The sequence below is a fragment of the Macrotis lagotis genome, chromosome 1 (genome assembly GCF_037893015.1).
Source record: "Macrotis lagotis isolate mMagLag1 chromosome 1, bilby.v1.9.chrom.fasta, whole genome shotgun sequence".
Classification (NCBI taxonomy): Eukaryota; Metazoa; Chordata; class Mammalia; order Peramelemorphia; family Peramelidae; genus Macrotis; species Macrotis lagotis.
Genome location: NC_133658.1, coordinates 430,291,945 through 430,310,788, shown reverse-complemented (window position 1 = coordinate 430,310,788; position 18,844 = coordinate 430,291,945). Strand labels below are relative to the sequence as shown.

The following is an 18,844-nucleotide window of genomic DNA, read 5'->3' as shown; positions in this document are numbered from 1 at the left end:
TGTCACTGTAGATTGCATAAAAGTTAGGGACATATCAACATATTTTCAGTGATCCACAAAGCTTTGTGGTAGATATAGGTACTTTGAGAGTGAAGAAGAAACATCAGATGTGGTCCTTGCCTTCACAGAATTTTACTCTTTTACGTAGGACATAAATAGTCAACACTGTAATCATTTTAATTCATATTTTTCTTTGAAATATCAAAATTTATTTTTATATTAAATTGTTTTATAATTTGTTTTAATTTGCTTTCAGAACATTTTAATATAGTTAATATTAAACTTTTAAGTTCAAGCCTAATACGGTGATATTCTAAATACTCAGCCTTTAGAAGCTAAGGGGAGAGAGTAGCCTGATCATTGCTTAGTAGAGGGCTAGGAAGAAGTGATTGCAAACTAATTGAGGTGGCCAGGGTGTGGGACTGAGGTCAAGGGGAAAGATTTGATATTTTCAAGAGTCATTTTAGTTTTACATTTATATATATTTAACCGTAGACTTTACCTTTAAATTTATAGAATCTTAGAATTTAAAATGATTCCATAGGTCATCTAATATAATATCCAATCTGAAGTATTAGTTAACTGCTAGCTGTGTACTACTGGTGGAACACATAAGAAGGGATGAACTAGAAAAAAACAATTTAGAGCCTATGTTGTAGAATACAATATTTCTGGATCCCAGTGGTCATATGACACAGCACACATCTAAGAGTGTCTCAGAGTTCATTAAGATAAGAAAGATTTTTCTGTTGGGGAAGGAAGGGTACAGAGAACACCTTAATATAATTTTGTTTGAGGACATAACAGTTAAACTTATATTATCATAATAATTGACATTTATATCATGCTTTAAGTTACACATCATCTTATTTGAATAAATGGAAAAGCATTTCTTACTTAATGCTCAGCATAATGTGGAAGATACAGCTATCAAAAGCAAGACAGTCCCTGTCCCCAAGGAGATTATATTCTAATTAAGAAGAAAACAAACATAGAAGAATGGTAGTCAGGGAAGAATATTTTGGTTTGGAAGATGAAACGCAGGAGGGGGGAGGAAGGAGCAATAGGCATTGCAGGTATTGTCACCATTTTGCAAAGAAAGCTTCCCAAAAGAAAATGAATCTTTGAGAGTTTGAGATTTACTTGTGATCCCTATGTGTTACATAGCTATATAAGTGTCAGAAGCTGAACTTGAAACCATGTATCACCTAATTCTAGCCCTCTCTCTACTACACCATGCAGCCTCCTTTGTATTTTCTGACATTTTAACCATTGTCTCCAGATAAAGCAAGGAGTCCGGGGATCAGGGATTACTTTAGAACATCAACAGGAAATTTCTAAAATAAAATCTGAACTTGAGAAGAAAGTTTTGTTTTATGAAGAGGAACTGGTCAGGCGAGAGGCCTCCCATGTCCTAGAAGTTAAAAATGTGAAAAAAGAAGTGCACGATTCAGAAAGCCATCAATTAGCTCTTCAGAAAGAGATCTTAATGTTAAAAGATAAATTGGAAAAATCAAAACGAGAAAGGTAAGTTTCTATGTTCATTTAAGAAATATGACTACAGTGCACTGTACTGACCCTGAATCACACTGACTAATTTTTATGTGAAAAGTATTGTGGTTTACTAAAAAGGATGAGTTGATACATTTCATTGGTATTGAAGTTTTAAGCTTTTTCATCTTTTTCCTTCTTTGCCTTAGACATAACGAGATGGAGGAAGCAGTAGGGACAGTAAAGGATAAATATGAACGAGAAAGAACAATGCTATTTGAAGAGAACAAGAAACTAACAACTGAAACTGAAAGGGTAATGAAAAATTTATGAAGATTACTTTTCATGAATGTTTTAGTCTTCTGATATCTTTGAAATTTGCTAGTATTTTAATGGTACTAATTTTTAGAATCAAATGAGCATTTGATTTAGCCTTTTAAGGGGGAAATTTTCAATCCTATATGGTTTAATGTAAAAGTAATTCAGATGAATCAAAACATTCAACCTTGAATTAAAAAATAAACTCTCATTAATTTGAGAAATTTTAATAACAGAAATTAAAGAATTATTTTAAACTTTGTTTCAGTTATTGCAGAAAAAGCCATCTTGTTATTACTGAGCTTATGTCCAAATCATACCTGTTTGATTAATTTTATAATAAAAATAATTTAATTTCAGCTTTGTGCATTTGTGGATAAACTAACAGCTCAGAACAGGCAACTAGAAGATGAACTTCAAGATTTGGCAGCTAAGAAGGATTCAGTTGCCCATTGGGAAGCTCAAATTGCAGAAATTATTCAGTGGTATGTGCTTATTCAAGATCCTTAGAGATCTAAACAATATGCAAATATTAAAAAATAATTAAAATTATCTTGATGAATGTAAGTACTGGACTTGGAGTCAGAAATTCAGGGTTTCAGTCTTATCTTTAATCCTTGTTAGTGATCTGATAGTAGAGGAAAGGAAGGAAACAAAACTGCTAGGAACACAATAGAAGCAAAAAGATAGTCTGTTGTCATGGAGTTTATATTCTAATGGGGAATAACAAAACCTAAAAGGAGCCTAAAACTTGGGGAAAAGGGGAAAGGATGGAAGATTGTGAGAACTAGGGAATCAAGAACAAAGCCTGAAGGCTGGCTGACCTGGGCCTCTGCCCTGGAAGTCTCAGGAAGAAGAAAATAGAGTGACAGAGGGATACTCCAGGTTGAGAAGGCCACAGGGTGGTTGGATGTTTCAAAGTAAAGAGATCCCAGATACTGGGGAGAAATTCCAAAATAAGATAGCTGTTCAGATCTGGCTTAGAAATTCAGAAAGTCAGTAGCAAAGCTGAGAAGGGAATAAAGGCGATGGGCAGGGATGAAAAATAGGAATAATAGTACTTCCACACCTTCCCTAAAGGGTTCAATTCAAGAAAGATCTACTAAATGCCTACTTTGTACAAAGCAATATGTTTAATTGTAGATGAAACAGAATGCATTTTAGAGTAAGAGATTCCAGCTTTTGAAGACCTTGATCCAACCCAATTTTCCAAGCTTATTTGCATAACAGTTTGAGTTTCCTATTTCTCATACACAGTACTGTTTCTCCTCTCTTTGCCATTGATTTACTATCCTTTGTACTTGAATACAGCCTCTTTTAAGATGGCAATTCCTTTCCCCTTTTAAACTCCCCAATTCCCTTCAGCTTAAGTTGTACTTTTAAAAAAAAACATTTATTTAAGGCAATGGGATTAAGTGACTTGCCTAAGGTCACACAGCTAGGCAGTTATTAAGTGTCTGTGGTTTGAATTCAGGTCCTCCTTACTCCAGGGCTGGTGCTCTATCCATTGTGCCACCTAGCTGCGCAGCTATACTTTTTACATGAACCCTTTTTGATTCCCTTAGCTGCTGATGTTTTATCATCAAAATTATCTTTTATTTATTTTGTACATTCTTCTATGTGTACATACTGTCTCTTTCATAGAATTTAAGGACAGAGACTGTTTCATTTTTCTTTGTGTCTTCTGTATACAGTGTATAGAGATAAAGACTAAAGCTGTGGTTTCTTTGTAGGGAAATCAGATTGTGATAGAGGTAGGGCTTGAACTCAACTCTTCCTGATTTCAGGACCAACTCTTTATCTACTATCCCATGTTGCCCTTCATCTTGGTCATAAAAAGTATTTATTACAGACTAACAGATGATGGGTACATAAAGGAAGATACAAACTAGGTGGGGTGTTAATGCAGGGATGAAAAGATCTTTATTGACTGGGAATTTTAGAAAAGGTAATCTTTTCTAATATTATTAATTATCTTATTATATATCTACAGTATTATCTGAGTCTGGCTTTGGGTAGGAATTTTTTCATTTTGTTTTTTGTTTGTCATATTCCAAGTATATAAAGGCTAATACAATATTTTATTCATCATAGGGTAATTATTTAATAAATACTTGTTGAATTGGATTGGATTGGAATTCTATAGGCAGAGGAGAATTTTAGATGTAAGAAACCATATAGGGAGAGACAGGTTGAATGAAACCATATTGTTTAAGGTTTAGAGTATAATTCAGAGGAATCTGAGTTTTATCCATTAGGTGGTATGGGACCCATTGTTGGTTTTGAGGATCATTTTGACATTATTAGATATATGTAATTAGTTAGACATTTGTGTGAAAGATTTTGTTACATGAAGGGAGAGAGTGGTGGTGGAGAGATCCTTTTGGAATCTATGACAGTCTAAATAGGTAGTAATGAGGGCTTTCTACTAGGTAGTTAGACTAGTGAGGCAAGAAAGGATGGGAAAAACATGAATGTTAAAGATAACAGTTATTAAAAATGAATTAGATATGAGATATGTAGAAGACAGAAGGGTCAGAAATTAAGCAAAAGTTAAATATATGAGAAATAGAGATGAGTGACTTGAATCACTGAAATAGTGAAATTAGAAGGAACTGAAAAATGTAGGTGAAAACATGAGCTGCACCATCCTATCTTTTGAGTTTAAGGTAGTGATGGGAGTGTGGGAACGTTGCGGATAGGGAAGAAAATAAGCATTTGTGTAGCACCTACTATGTGCTATATACTTTTCAAATTTTGTATTATTTAATCCTCACAATAACCCTGTAATGTACTTGCTGTTATTATTCCCATTTTACAGTTGAGGAAACTTGAGACAGAGACTGAATGGCTTGCCTAAAGTCATACAGCTAATAAGTATCTGAGATCAATTTGAATTCAAATCTTCTGACTCCAAGCCCTGTGCTCTATGTACTGTGCTACACATCACTGCCAGGATAGTCAGGTAACAGTTTTCATTTTGAAGATGTAAAACTGGAACTTAAAGAGAAGTTAAAAGACTAAAAGTCTAGATTTGGGTGTCATCTGCATAGGAATGATAATTAAATTGATCATAGTGAATGAGATTTTCCACTGAAAAATGTATAGAGGGAAAAAAAGAAAGGGACCTCATAATAGAACTTGGAAGAACATCCATGCTAAAGAATCATTGAAGAGGACATAAAAATAGGAGTAGTTAGTAAGAGGAGAACAAGAAAAATGGATTTTCTGAAGCCAAGGTAGAAAAATGTCTTGGAGGAGTTGCCATCTGTGTCAAAAGACTGCAGAGAGGTCAAGGACATCTATGATCAGATGGGAAGACAACATCAGAAAGAGATTGAGAAATTGAATTGAAATTGTGGAAATATTTATTGGATTGAGGTCCAGAAGTAGTCAGGAATGCTGTCAAGTACACAGATAAAGGGAAAAAGAAGATAGGATGATAATAATATTGCAGTCTGGAGAATGGGAATTGAGAGAACTTTGATAGGATATGTTCTTAATGAAGTAGGATACTATTGTAAGTATTAGAGTTAGAACTGTGGTTGACCTCTAGAGCAGTAAAGATTCTGCATAGCCATTGACTAGTGAAATAGGGAATCAATAAGAATAGATTAAGATTGTTAGGCACCAGCATTGGTTCCACTGAAATTACACAACATAAAGTTATTGTTGGTGAGTTACAGTCCATTTATAGAACCTCAGTTTTATATTCGTCTTAATAGTCTGGGAATAGACAGAGAAAAAGAGTAGAGGGAACAGTAGATTTCATTGTTAAAATGGAAAGTTATAAATTCATTGACTGGGTATATGGGCAAGAGTAAAAGAAGGACTACGTTAAGGGTTCAATGGTCATATTGAAGACAAACACTTGGTTAATGATGGTGTAGGAGATCTAAAACGATGGAATTTCAAATTTCAGAACTTTAGAAGTGCTAAAAATCTGTGAACTTCTGTGTGAACATGAGATTGTGAATCAGGGATAGAGAAAACAGTTGAAATGCCCAAGGCTTTGAGGTTGAATAGCAGAAGATGGGATAGAGAAGATTATATGTCTGATAAGAAAATTGGGATATATGTCAACAAAGATGAGGAGAGAATAGCATGAATAGTTTGCATGTACTTCAAAGGAATTTAAGGGTACTGAGAGATACTGTTAAAGGATGTGATGAGTGAAAGATGAAATGATTAAGGAAACAAAGGTTCTGTCTTTGAGTATATTGATTTATTAAGCATTGTGACCTGACTACAAAATGGGACCAGACCTTCTCGCTTTAGGCCTGGACTCCAAATGCAGGGGGGGAGATAGATTTTTATACATTAAAAATTGTAAAGAACTGTTGTGTGTGGGAGTACTGTAAACTTTTATCACCTGGTGTCCTCTAGCACCAGAGTATTATTTTACTGGTTGATTGGAGAGTGCCACAGGAGTGGGAGGGGACCAGGGACTGGGGAGGTTATTTAAGCACTTGTATTTGGTTAAATAAACGGAGATCTTCAAGAACTAGGAGAACTTTCCATCCTTGTCTCCTGCCTCTTCAGCATTCATCTGGGTAAAGATAAGCTAGCCAGTAAGAACCTAATGGTACCTGAACGGGGACATGAAGGCAAGAAAAAAGACTCATTTCAGGGCTATCTGACCAGCAGATACAAGCAAGGGAAAAGGGCTTCCGGTGACATCTAGAGCAAAAGACTTCAGAGAGGTAACAGGTTAGTTGTTACCATGAAACAGAAATTAGGGATAAAAGGACAAGGGTGCCCGGTAAGCCTTAAAAAGATTAGAGAATTTTTGAAAGTAATAGACAAGATTATTTTTCCAGGGGTCTCATCAAGTGTGGAAAGGAAAACCTACTCTGCATGTAGATGGTAAGGGCCTTTGATTTTACCATTCAAGCCCTGGCTGTGTATATAGTGTTTCTCTCAGTGAGACACATCCCATCTTTGAAAAGTGAATATTTTATCTTCATAGACCCAGTGAGGCAAGTCCCTTCTAAACTTGCCATTGATTTTTCCTCAGCAACTTCCCAGAAACTCAGAGAGAGGACTCTAATTAGCATGAGTCCTCATCCTGAGCTAGTGACAAAACCATGGACTGGGAACTTTCCAAATCTAAACACTATTTTTGAGTCTGGAAAACAAAAGTCAAATGGTGACTGAGATACTGATGTTGAAGAACATGGAACTGGTAAAGGGAGAAGGAAAGGCTCTTGAATGGAAGTATCTTTGTAGCTTCCTTCCCCGGGTCCCAGATAAAGTGCCTTTGATAAGGAATACAAACTTATCACCCATTTTGTTTAGGAAGGAACTCAGCAGACCAACCTAGACTGTTACAATTTCAACTGGAAGGGACTCTGTGGTGGCACAGAGGATGACATCAATCCAAAAAGTATCCCTTTGGTTACATGAAGAAAGGAGTCTGTACAGATGGAAAATCTTTGTGTGGAACTCTTTCTCTCTCTTACTCTTTCAAATGCTTTCTTATTCTCTGCTGCCCCCCAAACTCTGCAGAGAGTCGGGGGAGGGAGAAGGGAAATCTTCCTTTTTAGAACTTCAAAACTCAAACCCATGTCTCAAAAAGCTTACTTTAGAAATCAAGGGACCCCATGCCTTCTTATTTTGGGGGGGGTTGGGCAGTGATTATGTTTTTCTTAGGCTACTGATTGGGAAGCTTTGTGGTCAATTAGTTAAGAAAAAAGGGGGAAGAATATTTTTTGGGGGGACTGGGAAATTCAGATTTCATCTTTTGAATGAAGCCTGTGCTTGTGGCTAATATTTTGGTGTGGGGTGGGAAAATGTTTCTATATTCTGAAATCTGGTACTGGCCAAGGTATCAATCTCAGCTTGATAAATGTGATACAAGAGAGTTGTTTCTGTGTTTGTGTTAGTGTCTAAACTCCTGTGTATATAATTCAGATATGAAATAGTTATAGTTACCTGAGTTAAATGTTAACTCCTTGTAGTTTGGATTTTAAATTTGATACCTTTGAAAGGTTTTTTGTTGGCAAAAGAAAAAAAGTTTGTGATCTATCATCTATCATCTCACGGTTATGGTAAGGGAAATATCACAAATTATGATCCCCTTCTGGGCATAAATCTGTGGATTCCTGCATAATATAATGATAGAAATATTATTTTGCAAAATTTAATAACTCATGTTAATTGACTTGGATGCTTAGTTGTTTTTACTATTGTTTAATTGACACATTATTTTTGAACTTTTGTTTACAATTTATGTGGCATTCATTATGTAATTGAATTAAGGAATTTCGCTTCAAAAAACAAAAAGAGGGATTTGTAAGGCACTGTTGTGTGTAGGAGTGCCATAAACTTTTATCACCTGATGTCCTCTAGCACCACAGCATTGTTTTATTGGTTGATTGGAGAGTGCTGTGGGCGTGGACCAGGGACTGGGGAGGGTATTTAAGCCACTTGTATTTGGTTCAAAAAACAGAGATCTTGGAGAACTTTCCATCCTTGTCTCCCACCTCTTCAGTCCTGGGTAAGGATAAACTAGCTGGCAGGAACCTAACAAAAAACAATCAAATAAGTCCAATTAATTAAAATGAAACAATACAACATTGGATAAGCTGATTTCTAATTGGAAGAAAGGTTAAGGACTTTCCCAGTTGGAAGGGGTAGAGTAAACAGGTTCAATTTCCTGAATTCAGGTAAAGAAGGTGTCTTAAGTGTCTGTAAACAATCAAAGGAATATGGAAACAACTGGTCAGATTGGACCGGTTTTCAGATAAGACTTAAAGGTTGCTTGAGAAAAACAATTGTGTGAGAACTCCTTACATTAGCCTTTGGATCTGAATTGAATTTCTGGTCAGCATAATCTAGGTGCTTGATTGAAGGTGTCTAAACAGTAGGTAGGAGTGGGTCCGGTTTCCCAGCCATGCAGGGCTAGGTTCAACCAATGCACTAAGGTTTTCTTCCAATTCCCACTAGATTCATAATTGAAAAGCGAGGAAACTCAGAACTGAGTCACAAAAGTCAAAGTGATTCGCTCAATTCCCATATTTAGTTACTAGCTGTCCTAATCCCTCAATTCCCTCAGCAGTTAATATGGAAGCAGAGTCAGGGAATTCCTTTGAATGAGATTAAGAACAAGGGAATATGCAGACATAATGTTGGAAGAAAAGTTCAAGATTATAGAGTTTTTCAAGGCTAGAGCAAAGTTTCCACAGAACATAGTGATGTTGAGAAAGTTGTTGTCAGGAAAGTTATGCTGAATTATTTTAAGAAGAGTAGTACTTTAGAATTGGAAAGAAACTTATAAATTATCCATTTTATTTTATAAATGAGAACGCTAAGAGAGATGGTGACTTTGTTCACAGTCAAAACATGTAGCAAGTAAGAAAGATAAGATCTGAACACTGATCTTTGACTCTAAATTCAGAATTTTTCCTTTCCATGTCCAATTACATTCCATGTTCTGATTTACTTTAGCTTTTACATTTAGATTTATTTAATTACATCTTTTCTAACACCAAGAGTTTGATGTTTTTAAAAGACCAAAGCATATTTTCTTTTCAACTACTTACGGTATTTTTTTCACTTGTTTCAGTTGTGTCTGACTATTTATGACTCCCTTTGGCTTTTGTTTTTGGCAAAGATATGGGAGTAGTTTGCCAATTCCTTTTCCAGCCCATTTACAGATGAGGAAACAGGCAAACAGGGTTAAATAACTTGCTATGGACCACATAGGTAGTAAATGTGTGAGGCCAAATTTGAACTCAGGAGGGGGAGATTTCCTGACAAAAGACCCCCATCTCTTATTTACTGTGCCACCTAGCTGCCCTAGGTAAATGACAGTCTTGAAAAAAAATTATTTTTAAGTATTCTCATCCTAATTCTTGTTTTGAATTCCTGTATGAAAAATTATTTTGAATGTAGGAATGATTACCGGAATGCTGTGAATCCTACAATCTTCTCAGGAAATTTCCACTACATTAATCAGTGAACATTTTGTGTTATACTTACCTACTGTTAATATATTTTGGCTAAGTTACTGTAAATGTAAAAATTGAGGTGACTTATCCCAAATATTAGAGGGAAGAAATATTTTTCCTTTTTAACAATTGTTTGTCAGTATTAGTAATATTTATGCTATTATAAAATCATTAAATCTGTTATACTGTCCTACCAGGGTAAGTGATGAAAAAGATGCTCGTGGATATCTTCAGGCTTTAGCATCCAAGATGACAGAAGAACTTGAATCATTGAGAAGCTCTAGTTTAGGATCAAGGACACTGGTAAGCTATTAGTTCATTATTGTTAACTATCTTCCTTTGCTATTGAAACAGCACATAGATAGGACTTTGGAGCAAGGAATCCAACTTCAAACAAATATGAGCTCTAGGATCTTGGACAAGTCTCTGAGCCTCTTCCTGCCTCTATTTCCTCATCTTTAAAATGGGGATTATAATAGCATGTACCTCCTTAGGGACTTATCAGGTTAAAATGAGTAGTCATTTCCGTTAAAACTCATCATAGGAGTTCCAGAAAGCAAAATGACACAATAAAAACCACAGGGTTTATGGGAAAATGAGATTGGCAATGCTCAAAAACCTTGTCAGTGACACATCCAAAAAAGATAGGAAGCAAATAGAAAATGTTAGTCTAGTTTTAAACATTAAGGACTTTCCAAGTTGGAAGAGGTAGAGTAAACAGGTTCAATTTCCTGAATTCAGATAAAGAAGGTGTCTAAGTGTTTAAGTGGTTAATACATACATAAATACTGCAGTCCTTATCTGCTGCAGAGCCTGTGTCCAAGTTCCCAGTAGCCTATGATTATCAGAGTCTGGAGCAAATCAGAGAGGTCCTAGCAGGGCGATGTAGCAGAGGACTATGGAAGAAGTAGAATTTGACCCTGGTTAGAATTGGAGGTCAGGGCAGTACAGAACAGCCCTTCTCTGATTACAGCTCCTCTTGCCCCAGAACATAGACCATAAATATGAATATGAATGTTTACCTTGACAAAGACCTGAAGTTTGGCTTGTGGAAGTGGATATCAAAAAGATTGTAGCTTATGAGTTATAGTAACATGGTGTAGAAATGATCATAAGCAAACTTAAAATTTGAGCTGGTTCAGAATGTTCCCTAATTTATCAAGATATTTTCAAAGCAAGTTTTATATCAGAATTGATTATATTTGGAAAGTGCTAAGTTTTTTAGTATTTTATTTTTTCTCGATTACATGCAAAAACAAGTTTCACTGGTCACTTTTTTTTGGTAAGGCAATAGAGTTAAGTGGTTTGCCCAAGGTCACGCAGTTAGGTAGTTATTAAGTGTCTGAGTCCAGTTTTCAACTCAGGTCCTCCTGACTCCAGGGCCAGTCCTCTATCCATCATCAACTGCACCACCTAGCTCCCCCAACATTCACTTTTTTTTTTTTTTTTTTTTTAGTTTCAGTTTTTGCAAGGCATTGGGGTTAAGTGATTTGCCCAAGATCAACACAGTTAGGTAATTATTAAGTGTCTGAGTCCAGATTTAAACTCAGGTCCTTCTGTCTCCAGGGTTGCTGCACCATCTAGCTGCTGCCCCCAACCTTTACTTTTAAAACCTTGAGTTCAAAGTTCTTTCCCTTCCTCCCACCCCATTTCCCATCATTGAGAAAAGCAACTTATTTGATATAGATTAAAAATGTGTAGACATGAAAAACATTACCACAGTAGTGATGTTGTAAAAAAGAAAATCAAGAAAAATAAGGTTAAAGAAAGTATGCTTTCAGTGCAGCTAAGTTGCGCAGTGGATAGAGCACTGGCTCTGGAGTCAGGAGTACCTGAGTTCAAATCTGGCCTCAGACACTTCTTAATTACCTAGCTGTGTGGCCTTGGGCAAGACACTTAACCCCATTGCCTTGCAAAAAACCTGAAAAAAAAAGGTATGCTTCAATTTGTATTCAAACACCATCAGCTTTGTCTTTGGGATGGATAGTATTCTTTATCATTAAGTCCTTCAGAGTTCTTTTGGGTCACAGCAGTACTGAGTAAAGGTAAGTCATTCACAGCTTATCATACTAGATCATTGCTGTTACTTTGTTATATAGTACATTTCCCATTGCATCTGCTCTTGCAAGTTTTTTACTGAGAGCATCCTGTTCTTCATTTCTCATAACAAAATAACATTTCATCTTGATGATACACCAAATTTTATTTATCCATCCCTGAACTGATGAGTATCCGCTCAATTTCTAGTTCCTTGCCATCAGAAAAGAGCTGCTATAAATAACTTTATATATTAAAGGTACTTTTCCTTCATGTTTTTCATCTTTTGGGGAATATAGACCCGGTAGTGACATTTCTAGGTCGAAGGGTAGGTTATTTGTTTGGTTTGTTATGGTTTTATAGCCCTTTGGGCATATTTTCAAATTGCTCTACAGAATATATTTAAATGCTAGCTAATATTAATTCCAGCACAGGCCATACTTCGACTCATTCTGACAAAGTTGAACTTTACTTCTAAACTTGCTCCATCTTTTAAAACCCAACTGCTTTAATTTGCATTTCTTAATTCTTTTTATATGACTACTAACAACTTGTGTTTCTTTTTTTAATTGCCTATTCAAGGCAGTTTTCAAAGGAAGAAATCTATAGCTATATGAAAAGATGCCACTAATTATTAAGGGAATTGCAAATAGGGGCGGCTAGGTGGTGCAGTGGATAAAGCACCGGCCCTGGAGTCAGGAGTACCTGGGTTCAAATGTGGTCTCAGACACTTAATAATTACCTAGCCGTGTGGCCTTGGGAAAGCCACTTAACCCCACTTGCCTTGCGAGAGAGAGAGAGAGAGAGAGAGAGAGAGAGAGAGAGAGAGAGAGAGAGAGAGAGAGAGAGAGAGAATTGCAAATAAAAATTATTCTGTCATACACTTATATCACATTAGCTAAGTTGGCAAAAAAAGGAAGGACCATGGGAAAGCTGAAGCTTTAATTATCATTAATAGAGCTGTGAAGTGATTCAACCATTTTGCAAAGTAATATGGATCATATAAATATAATTTCTTAGCATTTGAAAGGTAAAAATGTAAAAATAACATTACCTTTCTTAGTTGTTGTGAGGGTAAAATAAGATATTTAAATGTTTTGCAAACCCTTAAAGTTCTATATAAATGCTAGCTATTGTTACCACCTTTATTATTAATAAATTTTCTCATATTTCCATGAAGGCTAAGACAATTTTTCTTAAGTATTTTATTTCAATTAAGATTTTAAGATAAATTGAAATTTAATTTCCTACCTTTGTTTATTGAAATATATAAATTTAATATATAAATTGGAAATCTAATCCATATTTGTATTGATGTTCATCAAATAAAAGGCTGGTTTTTCAAGTATTATCTAATGTCGACTAACTCAATTCTACAGGATCCTCTTTGGAAAGTGCGCCGTAGTCAAAAACTAGATATGTCTGCTCGGCTAGAGTTGCAGTCTGCCCTTGATGCAGAGATACGTGCCAAACAGCTTATTCAGGAAGAACTAAGAAAAGTCAAAGAAACAAATCTAGCCTTTGAAAGGTACTAAAAGTTAATGCTGATATATGGTTTTTGCATTTTATTTCAACTTAATAACTTTTTATATTCTTGATATTTTAAAGAAATAATAAAATTTTTGTCAACTATGTTGAAAGGTGGTAAATTTTCTTCATTTGTGCAGCAAATTGCACTCTTTTTTTCATACAACATAAGCTGAGTTAAAGTTTTCTTTTATAAATTTGTAGTAGTTATCATTTTGTGGATGAGAATTTATCATTGTTCTAGCATGCAAATTCTTTTTTCTTTCTTCAGTTGATAATTTTACTTTTCTAATTGCATGCTTTAAAAGTTTTTCAACATTCATTCACCTGCATTTACATGTTTTAAAGTTACATATTTCTGCCCAGCCTCCCTTCCCACCCCCCTCCCCTCAGTGGTGAACAGTCTGGTAAATATTGTGTTTAACATATTTACAGATTAGTCATGTTCTGTATGAGGAATTAGGATTAAGGAAAAACAAAGAAAGTCATGAGATAGGAAAGAAAAACATAAGAGAAATTTTTAAGAAGTTCGTTCAGATTCTGTAAGGTTTTTTTGTTTTGGTTTTGTTTTGTTTCTCTGGATGTGGATAACATTGTCTATAACAGGTCTCCTCGGGTTGTCCTAGTTCTCTGAACAGCTGCTGAGAGGAGGTACATCATTCAGGATTGATCAACACACAATGTTGATGTTAATGTGTACCGTGTTCTCTTGGTTCTGCTCCTTTTGTTTAGTATCAGTTCCTGTAATTCATTCCATGCTTCCTTAGAGTCCTACCACTTATGGTTTCATATAGAACAATAGTACTCCATCATAATATTCATATACCATAAGTTCAACCATTCCCTGACTGTGAGCAGCTGCTTGAAGACAGGGAACCTTTTCTTGCCTCCCAGCTCTTAACCCAGTGACTATCACATAGTAGTTGCTTAACCATTGCTTTATTTATTTATTTGTTTGTTTGTTTGTTTGTTTGTTTTAGTTTTTGCAAGGCAATGGGGTTAAGTGGCTTGCCCAAGGCCACATGGCTAGGTAACTATTAAGTGTCTGAGGCCAGATTTGAACTCAGGTACTCCTGATTCCAAGGGCAGTGCTCTATCCACTGCACCACCTAGCCACCCCATAACCATTGCTGATTGACTGGATGTCATCATGCAAATACTGGACTGGTTGATGTTTAGAGAGGGGATTCTTGTTCAGATTTGAATTGAACTAGATGACCTCTAAGATCCTTTTAGCCCTGAGATTCTGCCACCGTGTCTTGACTAAGTCCCTCTTTTTTTCACTACTTGCTGCAAGTAGTGAGCATTGTTGACTTACTGCCTCATCATTTGGTTTTTTTTTTTGGTTTTTTGTTTTTTTTTTAGGCTTTTGCAAGGCAAATGGGGTTAAGTGGCTTGCCCAAGGCCACACAGCTAGGTAATTATTAAGTGTCTGAGGCTGGACTTGAACTCAGATACTCCTGACTCCAGGGCCGGTGCTCTTTCCAGTGAGCCACCTAGCCGCCCCTCATCATTTGTTCCTAACATAGAAATTTTTTTTTCAGGAAACTGTTTTTCTTCACTTGCTACAAAGGGGAATTTTTCCAGTTTGTTCCCCAAAGCAAATTTCATAACAAAATATTTCTTTCTCTGTCATGAGTCCCAGTATCAGCTGCCTTTTGAGTAGTTGTTTCTTATGCCCATGCTGATACTTGTAATCCTGATTTGGTGAGAAAAAAGAAATTTCTGTTTCTTTTGCAAACTTTTACTACAAATTCCTGAAGAAAATAGAAGTCTTGTATGATTGTTATATCTCTGCTCTTTGAGAAAGGAATGAAATTATCTTTGATAAACTCTGTCACCATTAAAGTCTTAATATTGGTACAACTTGCATTGGTACAAGTTGAGGATTAACTTTCTTGTAGTAGTTATCAAGTTATACCTTGTTATTACCTTTTTATACCTTGCCAGTAAATCTCTTTAACTTGAGTATGCATTGTCTTGTTCTTCAGCCAAGTAATGCTAAAATGATTGTGTAAGATTCTATGATAGAAAGTTTCATAGTAATAAACAGATTGGAAATTATAATGAACCTAACATAATTTTTATGTAAATGTTTATAATTTTAAAACAGGTTTGAGTTCCTTTATTAAATAATATTAATATTATATTAACATAATATTAAATAAATTAACTTTATACCATGATTCTAAGCCTACTGACCCATCAAGTAAATCTCAACATAAATTATAAAATGTCTTTTTTCCATAACACTAAATCAATTATATTTAATATTGCAGTAAACTAAAGGAATCTGAAGCAAAAAATAGAGAATTACTAGAAGAAATGGAAAATTTGAGGAAAAAAATAGAAGAGAAATTTAAGGCAGATACAGGTAAATAATGATTAAAAGTTTTTAATAAATTTCAAATAGTATCTTTTATCTTAACTTTCAATTTATTAATTGCTTTTTCCTTTCAGGGCTCAAACTTCCGGATTTCCAGGAATCAATTTTTGAGTATTTTAATACTTCACCTCTTGCACATGATCTGACATTTAGAGTAAGTGTATAAGTCAATGATTTGATCACAGAAATATGTGGGTTGTTCATTTTTAATAAGCTGAAATATGATTAGATACCCAAAAGTTATCCATGGAAACATCACATGTGTGAAGTGTGTCATGAGCTTGGAATTGACCTATGGTGGAATATTTATAAGTTTTCCTTCAAAAATGATTAAAATCTGGGGCAGCTAGGTGGTGCAGTGGATAAGAGCACCGGCCCTGGAGTCAGGAGTACCCGAGTTCAAATCCAGTGTCAGACACTTAATAAGTACCTAGCTGTGTGGCCCTGGGCAAGCCACTTAACCCCATTTGCCTTGTAAAACCCTAAATTAAAAAAAAATGATTAAAAATCTTTCCAGGGATGAGCTCTCCAAGGTAAATAATAGCAGGTTCAAATAATGCTCATTTGTCTCAGAGATTTAACTGGCTGTCTATTGATGGGTTAGCTTTATGCTTCCAGGCTAATAGCATTCTGCCTTACTGATCTTTCAAGCCATTTTAGTTTATTCAACAAATATTTTTTAAGGACCAGCTGATTACATATGTACTTGCACTGTGCTAACTCTTTGAGATCCAGAAAACAACTATTTATATATGACCCACATAGTCAGTTTTTTTTTTTGTTTGTTTTTTGTTTTTGGCAAGGCAATGGGGTTAAGTGGCTTGCCCAGGGCCACACAGCTAGGTACTTATTAAGTGTCTGAGGCCACATTTGAACTCGGGTACTCCTGACTCCAGGGCCGGTGCTCTATCCACTGTGCCACCTAGCTGCCCCTTATAGTCAGTTTTCATTGATGAAATTAGATCAAAACTTTATGTATGGTGAAGTAATTAATAAGATAAGTAGAGAAAAAAATAAGAAAATAAGTTCTAGCCAGACCTTCCTTATTGATATTGTAAGGTTGTTTTATCATTATGAGTCTCTTTGAGAGAAATTTTTCAGATTTGTTTATAATATGAGCAATTCAGAACAAGTTTTCTAGGGTTAACTTCACAATTTAAAAGGAAGCAATCATTTTAAATACTGACATGAATCATGCTTTCTCACTTTATATATGTACCCCAAATGGGAACGTGGGGTGACATTATTTCAGTCCATCTTTATCCTAAACAATTAGAGAATAAGTATCCATGAACAATCCTAGTTTAGGGGCAGAAATAAATCTCATTACTGCAGGTCTTTAACTAGCTTTTGAATGCTTAATATCATTCTGATTACACATCTGTGTGAGTCTACTTTTCAAATCCTTTTCATTTAAATTTTTCCAAATGATAGTAGTTTTTCCCATCCATGTCCCTGGAAAAAGCCTACAGCTTATTGTGAAATGTAGAGTAAACAACAATTACTAATTCTTTTATAATTCTTACTACTTAGTGAATTGCATGATTTTTCATTCGTTTCACTAATCACAAACATTCCTTTGATAGTTGAAGGGAGAAGAGAATTGCCAGCAATTAGCTTTTCAAATGTCTTGATTGGCATCAGTTTGTTTAGGTATGGTAGTTATGGTAGAAACAAAGAAAAGCTGTTTTTTCCAGAATTAATAGAGAACATATTAAAACTGATGCATTGATAGAACCTCTTCCTGATTCTTTCCCTACATGACTGGCCACTCTTCAGTTTTCTTTGCTAGATCTTCAGTCACTACTATGTCCTGTGCCCTTTTCTTTTCTCCTTTTATGCAATATCACTTCATGATCTTATCCGTTATTCCATTGTCATCTCTTAGAATGATTCCCAGATCTTTAATATTCTCTTTGATTGGTAGTCTCATGTCGCTAACTGCTTTTTCAATATTTTTAACAGGATATCCTACTGACATCTTACACTCAACCATAACAATACTTGTAATTTCCCCTCCCCCACCCCCAATCCTCCTCTCTTTCAAAATTCACTTCAGTCATCTAAATGTTAATCTTACCTCCTCACCCATAGTTACCCCACACCTTTAAATTCTTGCCAGGTCTTGTCATTCTTAGCTTCACAACGTTCCCATTATCATCTTCTGTCCACTCACACAGCCATGACTCTTATTCAAGCCCTCATCATTTCTTGCTTACTCCATTATAGTAGATTTCTGATTGGGCTCCCTGCCCCACTACAGTTCATCCTCCACTTAGCTATCAAAGTGATTTTTCTGGTCTTCTTACAGGTTATTCTCATCCATGCCACTCCCATCTTCCAACTCTGCCTTTTCACTTCCTGTTTCACATACAGGAGGTATAGTAGTATAGGGTATAGTGTAAATGAAAGGGAATCTCAGAGGGAAGGAAGTCTAAAGCTCTAACGGAGATTTGTCTGCTGATCTGAGTATTAAAGGAGGTCAGGGAAGCTAGGGTAACTAAGGCAATGAGGAAGAGCACTGCAGTTTTATAGGATAGCCCATGAAAAGTCAGAGTTGCTTATACACCATTTATGCAAAGTTGTTTGCATGTTGTCTTCCCCAATGGAATGTGAGTTCTCTAAGAGCAAGGACTATGTTTGTGCCTTTCTTTGATCTACAGGGTTTAGCACAGTTCCTGGCACAGAGTAAGTGCTTACTTAATGTTTGTTGACTGACTGATTAGCAAGTTTATAAATTTCATAATAATCCAGTTCAAAGACCATTTATTAAGTGATTCCAAAGTTTATTGTACAGTGGTAAACACCAGAGATAGAAAAACAAAATGAAAAATGGATCTCCTCCAGGAACTTATATTCTACTTAGAAGATACAACCAAAACATTGATAAATGTAAAAAGTTATTTGATGGAGAATTAATATTTGGATTAACAACTGATATCACAGAACTTCATCCTTGGGAGTCTGAGAGATAGAAGATAGACTTAAGAATGAAATGGTTCTAAATCAGGTGAATAAAACTTACTAATGTTCTATGCAGAGTACCATCCTAAACCCTGAAGTATAAATACCAAGATTAGATCACAATTATTCCCCGTAAAAGTGGTGTTTATAAACTGATAGGAGACAACAT

General features: G+C 35.5%; 1 protein-coding gene and 1 long non-coding RNA gene across 2 annotated transcripts in view; one reads left to right on the top strand and one right to left on the bottom strand.

Annotated features, from left to right (window-relative positions):
• Nucleotides 1–18,844, top strand: part of CDC42BPB (CDC42 binding protein kinase beta) — a 172,663-nt gene that overhangs the window by 119,739 nt on the left and 34,080 nt on the right. The window contains exons 15-21 of the mRNA XM_074213159.1: nucleotides 1,283–1,527; nucleotides 1,701–1,806; nucleotides 2,170–2,294; nucleotides 9,959–10,064; nucleotides 13,178–13,326; nucleotides 15,605–15,699; nucleotides 15,786–15,865. Of these exons, the coding sequence (XP_074069260.1) occupies nucleotides 1,283–1,527; nucleotides 1,701–1,806; nucleotides 2,170–2,294; nucleotides 9,959–10,064; nucleotides 13,178–13,326; nucleotides 15,605–15,699; nucleotides 15,786–15,865 (906 nt within the window). The remainder of the gene's footprint in view (nucleotides 1–1,282; nucleotides 1,528–1,700; nucleotides 1,807–2,169; nucleotides 2,295–9,958; nucleotides 10,065–13,177; nucleotides 13,327–15,604; nucleotides 15,700–15,785; nucleotides 15,866–18,844) is intronic.
• On the bottom strand, nucleotides 7,417–18,267 carry LOC141506398 (uncharacterized). The gene is made up of 3 exons (XR_012473838.1): nucleotides 17,792–18,267; nucleotides 10,543–10,657; nucleotides 7,417–8,334 (listed from the first exon to the last, which is right to left on the bottom strand). It is a non-coding gene; the product is annotated as an uncharacterized LOC141506398 (long non-coding RNA).